The 19,780-nt window shown below is 38.2% G+C and overlaps 1 protein-coding gene across 4 annotated transcripts in view; it reads right to left on the minus strand.

Annotated features, from left to right (window-relative positions):
• STK39 (serine/threonine kinase 39) overlaps positions 1–19,780 on the minus strand; it is an 88,645-nt gene that overhangs the window by 46,080 nt on the left and 22,785 nt on the right. For all 4 annotated transcript variants that reach the window (XM_039555057.1, XM_039555056.1, XM_010406833.3 and 1 more), the window contains 8 exons: positions 17,542–17,650; positions 16,075–16,216; positions 13,845–13,900; positions 12,103–12,212; positions 11,903–12,004; positions 11,581–11,714; positions 8,242–8,290; positions 8,070–8,135 (listed from right to left, as the gene is read on the minus strand). In XM_039555057.1, the coding sequence (XP_039410991.1) occupies positions 8,070–8,135; positions 8,242–8,290; positions 11,581–11,714; positions 11,903–12,004; positions 12,103–12,212; positions 13,845–13,900; positions 16,075–16,216; positions 17,542–17,650 (768 nt within the window). The remainder of the gene's footprint in view (positions 1–8,069; positions 8,136–8,241; positions 8,291–11,580; positions 11,715–11,902; positions 12,005–12,102; positions 12,213–13,844; positions 13,901–16,074; positions 16,217–17,541; positions 17,651–19,780) is intronic.

Here is a 19,780-nt window from a genome sequence, read left to right on the forward strand (position 1 = left end):
ATCAATTGAGAAGACTGCCACGAAATCTTACCTACATTCCCAATCGGAGCTATCAGTGAGAGGAAAACAAAGCCATTATCAGCTGAAGAGAGAGGGGATGAGGGAGCACATTCCTGCACCTCTAGAGGAAATGACAAGAAAAGTACCAGTGAATGTAGCAGTGTACCAAGTCCTCACCCACCCTGGGGGATTCCTTGTCCAACACCCTCCCCCTTTCCACTCTTCACCAATTCTTCTACTGCTGGGATAACGCTGCTTAGAGACAGCAAGATGTAGTGGCTCAAAGTAAGACACTATTTTGTTACCAAAACATCTTGTTTACAAGTGCATGTATTCCCTGAACTCCTAATTCTGCTTTCCTTAAACATGAGGTTTTACTTAAATACTGCAACATATTTATTATCTCTGCTTTCAGCCTGAGTCCAAAACTGGACTCTGATTTTGCTTTGAGAAATTGCAGTTTTGCTGAAATTCCTGCCACATGGGAAATGTGCAAATTTAGTAACTCAGTATGATTTTTGGTTTTCAGACATTATTTCTCCACTTATTAGTTCCACTACATAAACTTCATTACTGAATGTTATTAGCTGCAAATAATGCTTTCATTCACATTTTAACAATAGTCCTTTCAGGCATGAACATGCACCTGTGCTGAGGAGGATGTTTTCAATTAATTCTGCAGAGGAGATACATTGCTCCACAAAAGTATCACTTCACCTCAAACACAAGGAATCCCAAATGGCTATCAGGCATGACCCGACAGCTAATTCACACATGCCGAGCAAGGCTCTTTTCTATCCTCTTTCTTTTCCCTGCCTGCTTCCCTCCACCCTTCCAATCAAATTAAGGTGTCAAAGCCAAGAGGATACTGGCAAGAATCAAAAAAAAGCAAATCAAAGATACAGCAAATTGGTGAAGTAACTTAGTACTCTGAAAGATGATGAAGAAAGATCCAGATCTTCAGAGCTTTCTTTTCTGGCTGCTCAGATGAATGCACATCATGACGGTGAATCACTACTAGAAGACTTGCCACTAGAGGGATCACTAGATCCACCTTCATAATCATCATTTTCCAATTCCACCATGCTTTTCTACCATTCAAACTGCTTACTTTCTTAAAATAACCGGAGGTGAAAAAAAAAGAAGACAAATACAGCCTCATGTAGAGCTTTCATTATTCAGTAGCAGAAACCTCTTATTATAAGGTAGATTTCACTGTCAGCATTAGAGATACATTAAAAAGTATTTAGGAAAACAATCTATTACTGTAGAATTCAAAGAAGAAATTATTATGACTTTCACTTACTTTCAAACTCATAGGCTTGAACGCACCATTTCAAGGTGAAATTCTAATTTCTACCCTTTTCTATTTTTTCCAAGGTTTCCATTTGCTTATGTACATAACAGAAATTACTGTAATACACATTCTGCATTCCACACAGATTTTAAAGAGACGAGAATTTATTCAAGACAATTTTAGAAATACTACAGTGATCAAATTAAAACTTGAGTATAGTTCTCCAAAAAAAGTTATAAATTAACATGAAAATAATTAACAGATCTGTCATTTTTATAAAATCCAATTTTCTAAAACCCCAGTGTTTCTATTTAGCCAGCTATCAAGAAGCAGCATGCATTCAACCAGCCTACAGCATTTAAAACTCCAGAGCTAGAGACAGACTTCCAGCCTGTGACTCCAGACACAGCTCAGGCAGGATGGATCCCGCGGGCTGCAGAGCACTGGCTGTGGCTGCCCTCTGCTGCCAGTAAATCCCACACAGCCCTGCTGGGATGTGCATCCCTGACACTCACTTTCTCTTCACATACTGTCTGACTTTAGCTGCAGATGGACTGCTGGAATAACCTTCTCATGGAGCTGTTTTTCAGAGCTAAACAGAAACGAACTATTACTGTTCCAGCCCTTCCTTCTGCTCTGCTGGCCTTAATCTACTTGTTCTGGTTAAAACCTTGAACTTTTCAGCTCCAGCCATAATTTTAACTCCTTGACCCTAGAGCACTTTTCAACTAAATTAATTCCCCTATAATATCACTGGGTGACACCACCTCAAGGATGTCCTGCTACCTCCCTTGCAGCTCTCCCCAGGAGCTTACAAGAATATCACCAGTATCAAGCTCAAGCGCAGGGGAAAACGAGTGTCAAAACAAATGACACATAATTTGTTTTGGTACTGAATTTCTGAAACCTTTACAAGGTCTAACCAGGAAAACATAGTTACTTTACACTTTCTTCAGATGCTTGAGCCTGGGCTCTTTTTGTTTTTAATTCCCCCCCCCCCCTTTTTTTTTTTTAACTATGAGGGCTAAATATTTAGTTTCTCCACATAAAAGCAAAAATTCTCACATACCTATTCCATCAGTCTTTAAGCAAGTGGCAACAGGTGGGAATGCTGCTTCTGAGCCACCTTGCTTTTAGAGAATCCTCTTTGTAATTCATCTGCCTGCATGACTTTCCTAGCAAACTTCCCAAAAAAATACAAAATTACAAGTAACACACATGCTCCCAGAACTCCTTGTTACCTTTATGAACAAAGACAGGCAGAAGGGATGTCTTTTCCAGAAAGGAAACCCCATGGCACTAAGGTGACCCAAGCTAGCCAGCTGTTGCTGCCTGCATTGACACAGTATTGATTTGGCCTATAAACTGGGAAAGTTATTAAATAACAACTAATTCCATTAAGACACTTTCACTTAGGGAGCTAATCCAAATCCAAGAAATGCTTTCTGGTATTGGATGTCATGCGAATGAAATGTTTGAGGTTTAATTTCTCAGAAGGTAAACAGGTAAAACCAGCACCTTCCTGCATATTTTCAGCGACAGAAAACCAAATCCTTACAAAACAGGCCAATAAAATAGGATTATCTTCTGCTTACTTGAGAGGTGTACTTCCTGATCAAAGACTATCACCAGCATCATACACACCCGGACTTCCTTTATCCTGTCTTAATTCTTTAATCACGAGTCCTTCAACAGCACTTTTAAGAAATCCTCCTCCAGTTCTGCAAGTTTCAACAGCTTCGATAAATACTAAATACTTAAAGCTACTGGTCTAATCAGAGAAGTTCTCATTATACTCCAACCCCACATCAGTCCAAGTTCAAGATGGTTTTGAACAAGCCAACAGGTCATATACACAACATTAGCTAAGGAGCAGATCAGTGCAGTTACACAAGAGACAGGGACTCACTGCAAAAATGAATTCTGAAGTGGAACCATAACAGCCCATGGACTGGAACACACCTTCCAATAGAGAACAGGGCTATGTTTTAACAACTAAGATGAATCATGTCCGAGCTTTTAAACTCTGCCATAATAAGTAATCCAAGTTATTTCAGATGTGCATATGGATATCTGAAATACAAAGGCACTCAACTAAGCCATGGGCTGTTTCAAAGCTCACCTATTCTGTAACAATTAGATCCATTTGAGAAGGCACAAAATCCAACCTCACAAACAACCACACCAATAGTAAAAGCACCCTGTGAAAGAAAAGATGGACAAACCCATATACTGCATGAAGTTCCTTGCATCTAATGGCACAACTACATGCTGGCAAAAACACTAACCTATCTTCTTCCTTTATTTGAAATGTTAAAATAAAGCTGGTGCAACTGCATGTTTCTGCCCCTTAAAACACTTTCCAATTCTACTACCCACTAATGCCGGCACTGCATTCTGATTATGTGAATTTCTGTCAAATTTACATTTTCGGAAAAAAAGCTTTCATTAAATTTCCCTTCCAACAACTTCTTGAAAATAAAAAAATCACCTGACGTGTTGGGGTCTCCCTCCCCACCATGTGGTCCTGGGAGAGGGGCCCTGGGGGGGAGACATGGGGTTTCCCTACTCCCTGGTCAGCCTCATTCCCCATTGGTTGTTTTGTGTTCCCCCGTGTGGGCAAGGACCCTCGGGTCCCGGGATTGAGCAGCTCCTTGGCAGAGCCCCGGCCATGCGGCTGGAGAAATAAACATCTCTCTGAAATCAAGAGATCGGTCCATAGATATTTCTTTTCCACAGGCCTCGTTGTCTGATACACGTGTTGCAGTATCCCCACTGTAACAGACATGGTCTGAGTGGCAATTTTTCCTTTTTTTTTCAGTAATATTCAACCATATAAACACAGTTCCACTATTTATATTTTTAAATTTGTAGCAATGTTCTGGATAAACTGAACAATTAATCCTCTGCAATGGAGGGCCCTCCCTCACACAAAGCCTTGCCAAACACATATTTATAGTTCAGCTGCTGCTTTCCAGAAAAAGGGTTCCAGTATAGCACGTGTGTTATACGTTAACGTTATTTAAATAAGCTTTTTTTTACTTGCAAAGAAAAATTAATATACAATTATATTAACAATCTGAGCTCAAGATCATGTTGCTCTTTGTTTTTCAACTCAGCTGGAGTCCAGCGGTACTAACATACATCACTGGTAGGATGTATCTACCAGATGAAATCCATTACTGAAGCAAGGAAATGTTGCACTAGTATATCTTGCTGAGATGCAATCATGCTGTTATAGCTGTCCAGGAAATCTGTGATATAATCATATTTTTCTCATTAAATGCATGGGACTGATGATTTCTTATATAATGAAACATGACCATCACCTTAAAATAGCTGTACTGAGGAGCTAGAATTCCAACCCATCCATAAGGGCATTTTTAGTGAAGTATAATAAAAACTGGTATCACTCACACTAATCATCATTTCATGCTGTCACAGGTTTTTCCCTCTAATGTAAAACTCTCAGCTATAAAAAAAGCTTTTATTCAGAGCACAATGCAATACCACCATTCCAAAAATAGAATTTAAGCCCAATTATTGCTTAGGTGTTTTTCTTTACTAGCAGCACTTCAGACAGCAATAAAATGAAATGCAGATACATGTTTTTCCCTGTTGACTTTGTAGAAGTGGCAGTCATGCAGGAGATTTTAAAAATTAAAAAAATAGGATTATAAAACCATAAAATTGACCCAGGGCCTTTAGGCATATAGAGTACTTACAGTTATAATTAATTTTTTAGTGTGACAAGATTTGAAAACTGATGGTAGAACTCTAAAAGCTGTTTCAAATTTCAAATTGCTCTATTCCAATACAGCAATCCTAATCACAAATGGAACAACTTAGTGTTCAGTTCAAATTAAAACTGCTTCAGCACATGTTAATAAATAGTATATGTAAACTCTTGGTGAGCTGTTTTATGCCAGCAGTGCACATGGCTCTCATCCAAGCAGGACAGGGCAGGCTGCTCTGCCACCACACCACCTAACCAGGCAGAGGCACGGGCTGTCAGGGCTCCTACATTTATATCCATGACAAAAGTGTGGCTTCAGAGCACGTCCCTGCTTACCAAACCACACTGAGCTTGGACCATTCATCACAGCCTTCTCCCCAGCTCTTCTTGACACCAGCAATGCTCCCACAGGTGAGCAGTCCCATTAGTGAAATCCACAATTGCCAGTAAGAAGTTGCACGGTGTAACACTCACTCCTGTGGGTCAGCACCAATATACATCTAACCAGGTCCTGCACAGGAAGAGGCAGGACATGCTCCTCCTGGATGAGTGGTTCAGCATTATCCTTGATTACTAGGCTAGGGCAAGCAAGAAGGACATCATTTAAAATTTAGCAGAATCAAAAGCAAATGAAAAAATGGAACAGGGGGAACATGTGCACAAACACTTAGCTTACAATTCTAATGTCAGACAGTATTTTAAACACACAGTGAAGACATTGCTTAATTATCAAATTGGGGCTTAAAGCAGGCCACATCTTTACAGCACCAAATGTTCTCCTCACACATACAAGACCCGTGGACCTGCTCTTAGGATTTCACAAACAGACCCAAACTCATATTTAGAAAAAAATAGTCAACTATAAAATTTAAAGGCAGAAGCAAAACATGGGAACACTGTGTCAAGAGAGAAGAATTTAGAGTTAAAACTAAACTGAGGCAGGAGTTCTGGGCAACAAGGCAAAGCAATTATACAAGTGGTAAATGGAAGAAAAATTAGATTACCAGAGGGCAGATCTGACATCTGTACTAGCAGTGGTGCTACAGATCATTAGTCATAGGCATTTTACACCAAGTGCTACAGAAGATAATTTAAGCAGTGATGACACCAGCTCCTTCCTATCTATTGCCCCAGTGACATTAGTTTTTCAATTACAGGGGTTACTTCTTCCAAGAGCAACCTCTTAGACATTTTACATGTTAATGTTTAAGCAACCAAACTCCACTTACACAAGCTTTTTAAACAAAACCCCAGAGTTTTATTATTAAAGTACATTTATATTTTATGGTGTCTTAAAACAGCAGCTACATGCAAAGTTCTAACAAGTCAATTAAACTTTAAATCCCCAATGAATTTTAATATTGTGTTCTTCTAAAATATAAATAATTTAGCATTTTCAGTAGCTAAAAACCAAATACTTCTTCCATTTATGATGTAATTAAAGACATATTAATTTGTCTCCACCACTGTATAGCTTTGATTTCTTAAAATTCACACCTCTTTCAAATTAAAAAGAACTGTCAAAAAAGTCATTCAGAAAATTATTTCTGGTGGTGTACAGGAGGCTATCATACATTCCCTTCACAATTCCAAGTGCTGTGTTATCCAAATAAATAAGTATACCTGCGTGCATGCAGAAGTTAACACACAGTATCTAAAGCTGACCCGAGGATACAGCTGGGACACGAAACCTCAGGAGCCACACACTCTGGCAGAAGCCTGGCTGGTACCAGCACATGCCTAAATCACTCCTGCACACCAGAGGTGTAAACTGAAAACCAGAGCATGGTTTTCTCCAGCTGGATCATTTTTTACGTGGGCATTGCTGCCACCACACGGCCAAACCCTGAACTCCTCCTCCGCCTCTCGCAGGGGCGAACCTGCTCAGCACAAGAGCCCTGCCACAAACCCTCTCAGTACCCCTTCCTTCTCCAGCCTCTTAGAGCCCACCGTCAACAAGTTTCCAAAATTCGAAGGAACTTGGAGCACTCAGATCTTGCTGTCTCTTCCAAGTATGAGCCAGCAGCTGTCAGAACATTTCAGTGTTGTAGAATTACGCCAAACCAATACTCCCAAAGACAACAGAAAATCGTACAAGTGATGGTCCGGGTAGCTGCAGCCTAACTGATGTGCCAACAAAGGCTCAAACACCTCCTTTGCTGAAATACCCTCCTCAAAATATCCCCCCAGAAAGCCTGCTTTTAGAAGGCTGGATTCAGCATACTACTCTGTCACCTGCAGAGGCTCAGGAGTCTCCGAGCAGGTACCTCATACTGAAGAGACATGGTGTGTGAAATCACGACAGAAAAGAAAAAGGGAGTTCCATAATTTTTCACACACAACAAACAGGAGTCTACATTCATTCCTGTTTCTTAGCTCTTCTGAACTGCTTCATATTTAAAGGTTTTACAATACTTACCTGTTAGGAGTTAATATTTTTGTATTCTGCTGCACATGACTTGGTAAGCTCATTTATACAAGTGACAAAGGCACCACAGAAATACCAGCATATGCCACAGCTGTGGGTTTAATTCTGTCACCCATGGACTAAGGCTCCACTGGTCTGAAAAATTCAGCAGCACTCCTGCGAAGTTTCGACCTGACTTTTTGGGAATAATATTTGAAACAATCCAAAGAACCAGGCAGTTGTCAATAAATACCATTTATAGTATCTTCACCCTTTCTCTAAGTGATCAATGAAGATATGAATTCTGCAGTTTATGAACCTATATGTTTGCAGGCCACCTTTTTTCCCCACAACTACTTCACCTGCAGCTTTCTAAGAGGAAGTGAGAAAAAAATCGTATCAAGCATGACAAACGTCATGTATCATTTTGACAAGGCCAGAAAGGAGGTCAAAATGCCTCAGGGCTTCCTAGAGAAAGCAAGGCTGCAGAAAACATTCATTCAACATTCACTATCTCTGAATATTACATTAAAAGAATGGCTTAGTCAGCCAACTAAAAATGTAAGGCAATTGAGGAGTCCTTGCTTTCTCCTCCACACCAGTCAAGAATAATATGTGAATGCACTCACCTTTTTTGCTCTTTGTGCTATATTGGGTGTTCTAGTGAGAAGCTTTTCAATCAGGTATTCTCTATTCTGCAAAACCAACATTTGTTAAATTAAAAATCATTACAAGGAAAGAAGAAATTTCACATAGATTTTAAGGCAGAGCAAAATTTACTCATAGGGTTAAACGTTTTACCTTGGCTTTCTGGAAAAATTTGCATTTTAATAGTTCTGCTGCTGTGGGCCTGAAAGATCAATAATAAATTAGAACAGAAAACAAAGACCCCTCTCAGTGAATACAGTACAAGACGTTAGTTAAACGGTACGTCTCTAATACTTTTGAATTAGTACTGTATGAATGGGGAATGAATGATCATAGCTACAGAATTAATTCACACGAACTCACTTACCACACATGAAAAAAATTAAGCCTCTCTATGGCAAAAATACCAAAAGAGAGAGGAAAAAAGTCTCTTAAGCTGTCAATTTCCCCCCCTTTTTTGTTCAACACAAATGCATTTAACCTTTAAAAAAAACAAGTAAGACAAACAAAAAAAACCCCACAAAAAAAGTCAGGTATTGTTTTCTTCCCCAAATGACTCTACAAATACAACTAAAACTTTGCTCCACAGCAATAAAAGCATAATTACATTTTCCAAACAGCAGCATCAGTACCTCCTATGGGCATTCTTTTACTTGACTGATGTCAGCAGGTATTCACAACAAACTATACTGACACTATTAACATGATGCATAAACCAAAGAGGGTCATCAGGATCATCTTCCACTCAAACACACAAATACAAATCAAAGCAACAGCTGTAAGGTAAAAACTGGCACACTTCATTTTTACTTTCAGTTCTGTTTAAGTCTGTTTCAGCATTACCAAGAGATAACCACAATCTCACAGCTACCAAAGTGATTCCAACAGCAGGTTTTGTCTCCCTAGCTGCAGGGATCCAAAAAGCTACTTATTTAGCCAAAGCCAGACTCTGGTACTGAAGCAGACTCTGGAGAGAAAGCAATGCATCTCTTGGAATGAGGTAAAATCATCAATCATTTCCATTAGGAGCCCATACCACCATCCAGGACTAATTTTGACACAGCTAAATTTAGGGAAGTCAAAATCTTCAAGATTCATAATTTCTAAATAAGCAGATGCAACATCTGCTCTAGTTTTCCATTTGAATTCCAGCAAGAGATTGAATATAGCACAAACAAGGTAAGACACTGAGAAAACTTCCATTTGGAAAAATCTCAATCTCTAACAACCCCCAAAATCTGACCTAGTTTATTTCTTCAAGGACAGATCTGAAAAGTAAGTGAGCAGAAGAGGAGTAGTAAATAGTCTGTACATATATATCAGCTCACTCCTGCAAGAAATAATGAAACAACTCTTGACATTAACAAAAAGAATTCAATTTAGACATAGACAGTAGGTTCCATAGAGCATGTATTTTTCTTCACCTCCAAAGTACCAAGCTCTACAATAAAGGAGTTCTGATTAGTGGTTCTGTGGAGACCACCAGGCTCAGTAGTAATTCAGACATGTATCTTGGATGAGCAAAAAGGAAGGGAAACTATTAAAAAGAAAAATCAGCTTCTGCGTCAAAGTTTTAAAGTTCTCAAAGTACAGTACCATCACATCTCATAACATGGCTATGCACACTTAAAAGCTACATTTTAGTAAAGTTTTATCCAAACTAGTGTTCTCCATTCCTCTACCATTAATTATGCCAGACACTTCTGAACTGGTCTGGACATGCTTTCTGGCCCTGTTTTTCCACACAAGCTGTGGCAATGAATTGCAGCTGAGGACTGTGAGCAGCATCCTTGGCACTGGAGAGAAACACCCACACACAAATCCCCAAAAGAAAAACATCATAGTCTCAGACAACAGCAGTGCAATGCCAGTCCTAGAATTTGCCACAAAGAGCAAGGACTTCTCCCACAACTGACATGACAGCTACTGGAGGGATCTCTGTGCAAAATTACATCCTGGCTTGTGAGAAATGTGAAAAATAGTGATGGTCCCCTCCATATAAAAATAATTGCTCTATACCAGTACAGAGTAACTGGCACACACATCTAAGCATCTATCTGCTAGCCTAATTGTTCCATTCAAGGCAATCCTGAGTATGAATATATTGCATGTGTTTTAATAAATGTATAAACTCAAGTAAGTACCTTAAAAACTAATGTTTCAACACTGATGCCTTTACTGCACGTCAGGTAACTCAGCATCATGTATTCAAGGAGACAAGAAAAACTCCCTTTATTTACTTCTCATTACGTCATACCAATTTAATCTTGCCCTGAAAATTTCTGGATAATGGAAACTAAAAGAAGGTTGATTATCAAGAGCTCGATTATCCATTATTATTATTATTCATTCCTATGTGTAAGCAGCCAAACTGCAATACTAAGCTTAAAAGCATCAGGACTTGCTACTAAGACCAACAAGGGTAAAGGGTTTGGGAATCTGAAAGCAGTAAACAAATGATCTTCGAGTGAAATAAAAATTTTCAAGTATTTAAAGAATAAAGATGTTGCCACAATCTTTTTTCTTAATTATACTGGTTCTCTAGCATTCCTGCTGTCACTTTTTCAATTTGGCTCCCTAGAACCACATCCTGGACTTAGGCTAGTATTACCTCAGGAAGTATACACCATAAACGACACATACAATCAGGATTGCTCTCTCAGAAAAATCTTTCCCCAGAAATACTCTGAAACTCTAGAAAACAGTGATATACTAAATACCTTAGGAATTAATGTTAATTAGAATGTGCTTCCTAGAACTCTTCAGAAAAAAAAGCCTAAAAAAATGGGTCTGCATAAAAATGAATAAATAAATTAATCACTCAGGGAACGTGGGACGTCAACAATGGTTTTAGAATAGATGTTTAATACTTTCGTCATCTTGGCTATTCAAAAAACATAGCAAGAAAGAACAAACAGCGAAGATACCATGACATGCAATTCCCTACATAAGCATGAGGAAAACCCAACAAGCTTGAAGGCCCTAACTTTACAGTAAAAAAATAAACACATCTTAGTAAGTAATTTTCTCTGGAAATATCCCAGTTAAAAGCAACAATAAGTTTATGTCACAAAATGAGAAAAATCAACATAAAATTATTTATTTTTAATTTCTTTTAAAGGCCAAGAGAATGATATATTTGGTTACCAACAGTTCTGCTGATCAATCTGAACAGTCTTGTTAGACTTGTGCACAGTATCAAGATTTATATCTTGCTTCAGATGAGAAATTAAGATGTAGAGCAAGGACTTTTGTTTGATCGGAGTTCAGTTCAATACTGTGTTTAAGTATAAACATATTAAGTTAACAATCAGAAGAAGTAAACTTAAAGAACAGTTAAGAGGCAATTTCTTCTCCTCAGATGGAGGTGACTGAAGGCTGCCATTTACAAAATTCAAATCACACATTTAAAGATTATGTCTTAACTGTAACTTAAAAGTAGTCCGTATATTTTTAAAAATAATTCCATTTTACATGGCAATAGTGACCTACCTTTTGGAAGGATCTTTTTGAAGGCATAAAGAGATTAGTTTTCTAAAGGATTTGCCATACTTTTTCATCATCTCCTTGTCCTCTACACCTGTCTCTAAAGTGGGAGGGTCATTTTGAAGCGTTAGCATTAACACCTAAAATAAACCCAAAAATGAGGTGTGAACAAAAGCAATCTGAAATGTAGAAATTAGAAGAGAAAAAATACTACACAGAATACATCTATTTAGATACCCTAAGTTGCTATTGAAAATGAAGTAGTACTAACTACTAGCAGCATTAATAATACAGCTAACAGCAGTAAGTAATACAAAGTGACTGTTACTTTCATAGGAGGGTATTTGTGATAAGGTGCTGCTCCTGTTGCTAACTCAATGGCTGTTATCCCAAAACTCCACATATCGGCCTTGAAGTCATAACCTCGCACCTGAAACAGAATCAGAAGGGAAAACCAAGGTGGTAATGTCTCAAGTTCCGAAATTAAAAGACAAAATGTTTTGAATTTTTTATTGGCATTAGAAATACCTGCTCCATTACTTCAGGTGCCATCCAACAGGGAGTACCAACAAATGTTTTTCTTACTTTGTTACGAGTAACATCACCTCCAGTTGCTAAAAATGCACTAACACCAAAATCTGGGAAAGAGGAGGAAAGTTGAAATCTGTTAAACTACCAATAACAAAGCAAAAGTTTTACATTTTAGAAATTAAGTCAGCTCCTAAAGGTATACTTATAGAAACTCTCCATTGTAGAGCTGACCTTTGCTGCACAACAAACTGTTCATGAAATCCTATGGAATAGATGGTATAGTTTTATCACCTCACAAAAACATCCTCTAGTTTAACCTCTCAGTATGTGCCTTCCTGAATAAGGTTGCAAAGGACCCCAGTACATCTGTCACTTAAGGTTTTCAAATATGCACTTTGTGCCAAGGTTTGTATCTGCTGTTGTTCAAACACAAGGAGCTTCTTCTGCATAGCAACTAAATATGAACATGATTTGAACAAGAGGGAACACAGTATGTAATTTAAATTCTTACAGGAATTTGACAAATCAAAGACAATCAGCAAAGTCATCAATAATATGTATTTAATAGTAGATCAGGACATGAATAGCTTTTTCCAAATTCTAAAATAGAAGGGGGGAAAAAAAAAAGCTCAGTGTTCTGGTAACTCATTACTACATCAGCGATGGCTGTAGGGGAGAGGTAGGTGTGTAAGTGGAAGAAAAAGCAGGTTCCCAATGTATGCAGAAATACTGCCAATTTTTAATGGAGCTATATGTATTTTCAACTGTACTATTTACAATCCAGTTATACTGATACAGAGTAGTTTACTATAGACTTCAATTTATTTCCTACTGCTTTCCTATTGTTACCTGATTTTAAGGCTGAAAAAAAAAGCCCTCCAGTAACTACAGAAAAATGTAGTTTTATCATTATTTGACACTGGCATATTAAAGCCCTTAAAATACATGTTTACATGGTACTTTGAAAGCATCATTTATACAAAAATTACAAGTTCTGTCTACAGTCATTTTTATTAGCGAGGGCTTTCAGTGCTCTGTCACCCACTATAGACTGTGGAAGGCCTGGCACTGTGCTGGGGGAACAGGCAGGTATCACCACCTGCTCCCTCTGTTTTCCAGATAATCTGATACCATTCTGAGAGATGGGATATGAGCCTTGCTCTTAGGAGGCCAAATAATCTTATTCTTACAGACTACAGCTCAAGAAGCACATTAAGGCACTCACAGGACACTGAAGATGCTAAACTGCATCCAACAGACAGCACTGCCAGACAAATGGCAGATATGCCAAAAATAATTCCCAGCGAGATATATCTCATGCATCTCAGTGACTAGTTAACTTATAGTCAAAGTCCTTATGAAGGGCAGTATACACAGATTGTTGGATCCCCAAGAACTATTACAACTACTTGCAGAAAAAAAAATGAAATCAACAGAAATATCAGTTTCTACTATTTGCAAGCTGTTTAAAGTTCATGGGTGGATCACATGGAAACACTAAGAGGACATCAGAAAGTTCCCTTATATATTTGATGGGACACAGAGAAATACTGAATAATTTCTGAGTCAAGTATCATTAATCAAGAATCCTGAAATCTGAAACTGGGTAACTTGTGGCTACAGCACCCCAAAAGGAATAGTTAAAAGCCAACAGAAAAACTTCTGCCTTTGATATCAGTTGGTCCAGCTTGCAATTACCTTTTTCTTTTATTTATCCATTACTCTACCACCAACATTACCTGCTATTTGTACAGAGCCATCCTCACCCAGAAGAATGTTGCCAGCCTTCAAATCTCTACAATGTACAAACGGGGGTTAGCATGAAAGTGCATACTGCACATTTTATGCAAACAAATAGATACTGTACACTTGAATAGTTTCAAAAGACAGCATATTCAGATTTAAACCAGAAAAAGGAAGCTGAAGTGCAAAATATAACTGAATAACATTAAAACAGAATGCAGAACTCAAACTCACAAATTTTCAGGTATAGAAAGACCAGAATTCAGCTTTAGCATAAAATGAGCAGAATTCAGGGATAGTTTTTAAGAAAATAGGTATTTAGGTCCAAAGTCTGTTTTACCACCTTTTACAAATATATTCTCACAAACTGAAAGCTTCCAGAGCTTTAAACGAAGAAGTAGTGCTTTTTCACATCCAAGTGCACCACTAATAAAGAAGAAAGTTGAAAAAAAATTCTCCTCTTTGATCTCTTCAGAGAAGAGACCTATCTTCAAGAAAGGTAAATGCACTGTACATTTCTACCCAATTAAGCTGTTAAAGCTCAGGAATCGCAGCCATATATTGCTATAGGGTATAGTGATGAAATGTTACTTGGCATTGAATGTGTTCAAAATTTAGTATGTGCTTAAGAGTTAACAATATCCATTTAACACACTCTTCACATGTAATGTTCAGAAGAAAACTTTGTGGTTGTTTTGGTTTGGTTTGTTTTTTTTTAATAGAAACATGTACCCCATTCTTAATGCACATTTTAATACTCTCATACAGAATCTATCATAACAAGACTTGAGAAAATTAATCTTTCCAAGTTTTATTGAATTTACATTACTACTGAAAGGTAACATAACCTGTTTCCTCATATATAAATACAAGATACATATATATATATAAGCATATAAAAAAGAATGTACTGAAACAACAGAACAAGATCCCTGAATAATTCTGAAAACATCTCCAACTAACAAATGCCACCTGACACAGTATTCTGTGAACAGTACCACAGCATTCACCCATAATGTACATAGGAAGTTGAAGGCACAGTTTTCAACTTCAACAGGACTTCTGCCCAGTTTAAAAAAGGAGAAATTTCAGATGTATCATACAGATCTCTCTTTTTATCTTAAGGTACTTTAAGAATAGACAAGGGGAATTCACAAATCTGACCTCAAAGAGTCCTGTTATCCTTAAAATCTCATGAATGTGCCCTTCACAACAATATCATCTTAACAGAATACTGTGAATTAAGATGAGGCAGATCTTTGGAATTCCAGACCAGAAGTCAAAATAACTGTACTTTATTTATCCATTTATCTCAATTTTCTCTCTGCAAAAGGAGGAAACAGCTCTTGCTTTACATCAGTGACAGTTCGTTTATGAGATATAAGAAGTACACATAAAAAACAGTTACTGTGCTACATCTGTACCACCTCCATTCTGAGAGTCCTATCTGCAGCAAACCTGGTTTTAGGATAAAAGAAACAGAGCTTGAAACAGCTTGAAACAGAGAATCCACTGCAGGCACATTCCTTAGAAGAAAAATTCACCTCAATAAAATTAATAGGAAGGTCAGAACACACTTCCAACAATGAAACAGTGGGAACAACCTCTGGGTTCCTACAGTAGATATGTACAGACCACCCCAAGGGATCTGCACAATTTACATGGAGGAAGTCAGTGGAGAGAGAATATACAGAAGACAGCAATCATTAGATGCATATACACTAAGATGCAGTTCCACAGTACCAATCCCAGCTTCACATGTGGTCATAAAAAAAGGTCTGTAGAGTTGTGATAGGTATTTACTGACTACCAGGAAAAAAAATCATTTCGCATTTTGACAGGAGTCCCCAAGCACCCAAGATTACAGGTTTACTGTGCAACACAATAACCAAGTCACAAAACATATCCCATAAACTAGAAGCAGATTAGGTAGCTGGAGCACCAGCAGGAACAGGACTACAGACCACAGTTCTGGCATGCTTATCACAGCACAAAGCTATCCAAACTAGAAAAGAGAGATAGGATAAAGACCCAGGCAAATAGTAAATATTAGTGACAAACTGCAACCAAGATTACAGCATCTGCTCAAGCATTTGTAATTCCTGATTACACTTACGGTATGTGAAAGAGGCAATACAACTTGCTTAGCCAAGCCACTGCAGCTGACCAGAATCAACAAGCTACAGTCAGTTTTGAAAATGCTTTTCACTATGTACATGCTCCTACCTGTGAATTTGCCCATTCCTGTGTAGATAGTCTAAGCCCTCCAAAACTTCTTTAAGAATTGTTGCTATTATGGGTTCTTCAAGCACACCATTTTTGTGCTCTCCTCTGTTGACAATATACTTTATTATATCAAGCATTGAACCTGTATTACAGATCCAGGAAAGAAAAAAAGTATATACAAAGCATTATCACATCAGATTCTTTAGAAAGCTGTATTTCTTCATCCTTTCTACGCTACTGCAATTTAAATCTTTGCATGTATGTGTAAATGCTTCATGTAACTAGCTCTTAGAATAAAGCACACCACTAACCCATCCAAACGAGATACAGAGCACTGCTTTTTGTCAAAAAATACTGAAACACTTAATGATCCATTAGAAAGATCTGCTAACAGCTTGCCAAGCAACCACTTATTAAAAATTCAGGAGTACCCCATATTTGAACAGATATGTACTGCAAAGATCTTGGTTTATTATCCAGTTTAGATTACGGTTCATGTGTTCACAATGCAAACACGCAGCTGCAGGTTTGGAAGGAGACAAATGCAAACAAATGATAACATTCCCAGTGACACACAGTTTGACATTGAACTTCAGTTACTATACATTTCAAGGCATTTAATGGAAGCATTTTGTTTTTATCCAGGCATTATTCAACAGCTCACAGTACATTTCTGTCATGAATCACTAGTTTCTCTCATGCTCTGGGCTCGCTATTGCTTGAACTGACCAATTCAACCAAATGCGACACAAGTGTTACGAGCACTTCCCATCCTTGTTTTCCAGCATCATAGTGAAGCAGCCTGCTGCCATCAAGACTAATCTTGAACAACATCGTGTAACAACCAGGACCATCACACCTTATTTTGGAGCCTCTCTTTTCTAAACTACAAGCACATTAAGCTCAGCCCCCTTTTTCCCTCTTCCAGAACTAAATAAGAATTTTATACCATTAACCATCATCATAAAAAAATGCAATGAGTGTTTGGTTAGCTTAAGCAATAAAAAGGATGCAATACGTGTAATACTTGGCCCAGGATGAATCTTGCTTGAATAAGGAATGAGTAATACTCATTATGAAATCAGAAATACATGCACTTTTATAAAAATACAGGGGATCCTAGAGAAACTCCATAAAAGATCAGATTGACAGAATTGACTTAATTCCAATCAGTTTTCCCTATACAGTCTTAATAGAGAATTTTGATATACTGATTCTGAATGAAAATTTAATTCTGTTTATGTAACTACTGTATTTCAGTAATTCTTAGCCTGTCCTATGAATACAGATATACAAACTTTGTAAAGTTGCACATTCCTGCTTAACATGCCTACATCTCAAGATTCATCCTATGTAGCGTCTACCCCTTCTCATTAGTTAGTTTAGATCAATGAACTCAAAGGTAATACATTAGGGAAAAAATCCTACAATTGCCTTGCATCTAAACAAGTAAAACCAGTAACTTACCCCCGCTTAATAGCTTCATAACCAGCCAAAGTTCATCCTTCACCACAAAAGATGTGTAATAGGTCACCACATTAGGGTGATTGCACTGACTCATTGCTTGAATTTCTTTCTGTAAGAAATACAAAGCCCAACACAACAGAGCCAGCTATCAGTTTTGCTAATATAAAGTTTAATTTCCAAAGTGAAATACTGTAACAGAACTAAAGTATGTACAGAGTATGCACCAAGGCATTAAAACATTTTAATTTACCTAAAGATCTGCATGCAAGAAAAAGCATTATTGCTAAGAACACGAGGGAAGTTTGGCCAGGAGATTCAGGCATAGCTACACCACTTTTCTTCTGAGAACAGCAAAGAAATTACTGACTGTTAAAGTCTCAAATTCACAGTAAGCAATGAAGAATGAGTAGTGTCCAAGAGCTGACAGTGTGGGTACAGACTGGACAACAAAATGCAAGGCGAGATCAAAATCTACTGCATTTTCTGTTGAAAGGGGATATGAGAAGTACCATGGGAACAGGAAGGAAAGGAGGAAGGAAGCTGTCGGACAAAGGACACAGCACCTGTGGCTCAGCTACTGTGAGATGGACAGGTGGACACAGAGCCACGCAATCAAACAGAAGTGGAGAAAAAGCAGTATTACAGACCAAAAGTCATAGGAAACAATTGACTAGAGGAACACACAGTCACCAACAGATGCACAACGTGGCACTACCAAGTAACACCATCTATGACATGCCACAGCTGTACACATTAAGAATGACTGCCTTGTATCTGTTAATTCAAGCAGAGTCCTTTTTGTATTCACTCTTTCACATAACTGCTCTGCAACACCTTTCCAGCCGCTCTCATTCTTCTGCCAATACTTTACATAGAAGCATGAGGCCTCTTCTGTACCAGAGGGTTTGGCCTCAGACCAACTGAAGCTGCCACAACCATACTTCTCCCTGAAGAAGAGGCCCAATCCATCCCCGGTGCTAGAGGACATGCTCCTGGAGGGTGAGCCAGTGCAGAAGCCACTCCAGGTAAAAACAACTCTTCCTCCTCTCCTCCCTCCCTGAAAAGCAACTGCTTTGAGATGGACTGTGTTTCTCTCTGACTCAACAGTACTTGGGCAAGTTAGGCACCAAGCAGATCCCGCTTAGGTTAATTAAAGCTGCCACAAATGCCATTTTCAACTTTCAACCTCATTTTAGCAATGATTTGAAAGAGGTTTTTTGTTATTTGCAATGCACTGAAAATCACAGCTGATTTCTAATAAAAAGTTAATTATATGTATTAAAGACTGGGATTTAATCTCATGGTGCTTGTTGGTATTGAAGTCAGGCTGTACTCTGACACACATTTCAGCTTGTTCTGTTGTCCAAAGTTGTCCTCCTCAGACAACTTCTGAACCCTGAACTACAGAAAGAAGAATGCCTGGATAATAAGTCAATGAGCCTGAATATTAAGAGCAATTTTTGAGACAGGTCCCCCTCATCCCCCAGAAGACAGTAGGTGGAAAACAGAAGACAGACACGTGGGGCACATTTCCCTATCCCAGAAGACACGTCATCTTAAACATAAGACAAATTACCACCTCAGGTTCTTAATTCAGCCTCCCATTCCAAACCTTAACTGTAACTCTCCCACTCCTGGTTACTATTTAATTTCTTACACTGTTTTATTATTTTTCTATGCTGGTAATACAACAGTGACTCAAAAAGTCCACCTGACACCACTGGGCAAAAATGCACCTCATCTATTTTTCTCAGACATTAATAATGCAGAAATATAACTAATTGACTGAGATAAGATTCACTATCTTTAACTGTAAAGTGCTTTGAATATTTTACCTCCCTGCATCAACCTTGTGTCTCAGCTTTCATGACTTTTTTTTCCAAAGAGTCTTTGCAAAACAAGAATAAACAAACAGAAAGTATCTCTTGAGAGATAAGGGATGAAATTTTAGTCAGGAAAGAATTAATTTCAGACTTGCAGTTCTAGAAAGCTCCTATCACAAATAGAAGAGTAAGCCTCCACAGACTTCTGTTATTTGCCTGTGGCCCGTGATATGCACAGATGAGAGAGAAAAGCATTCACTTAAAATACATTTCCAGGGAAACAGCTTGCAGCGGAACATCCAGGAGAACAGGCTGGAGCCTTCTTCACATTCATGTCACCATAGACATTCAACAGCAGCAAAGTAACAGCAATGTAAGTCTCTTCCTCATCCCTCTCTTCTCCCTGGCTTGCACAA

Source organism: Corvus cornix, chromosome 7, assembly GCF_000738735.6.
Source record: "Corvus cornix cornix isolate S_Up_H32 chromosome 7, ASM73873v5, whole genome shotgun sequence".
NCBI lineage: Eukaryota > Metazoa > Chordata > Aves > Passeriformes > Corvidae > Corvus > Corvus cornix.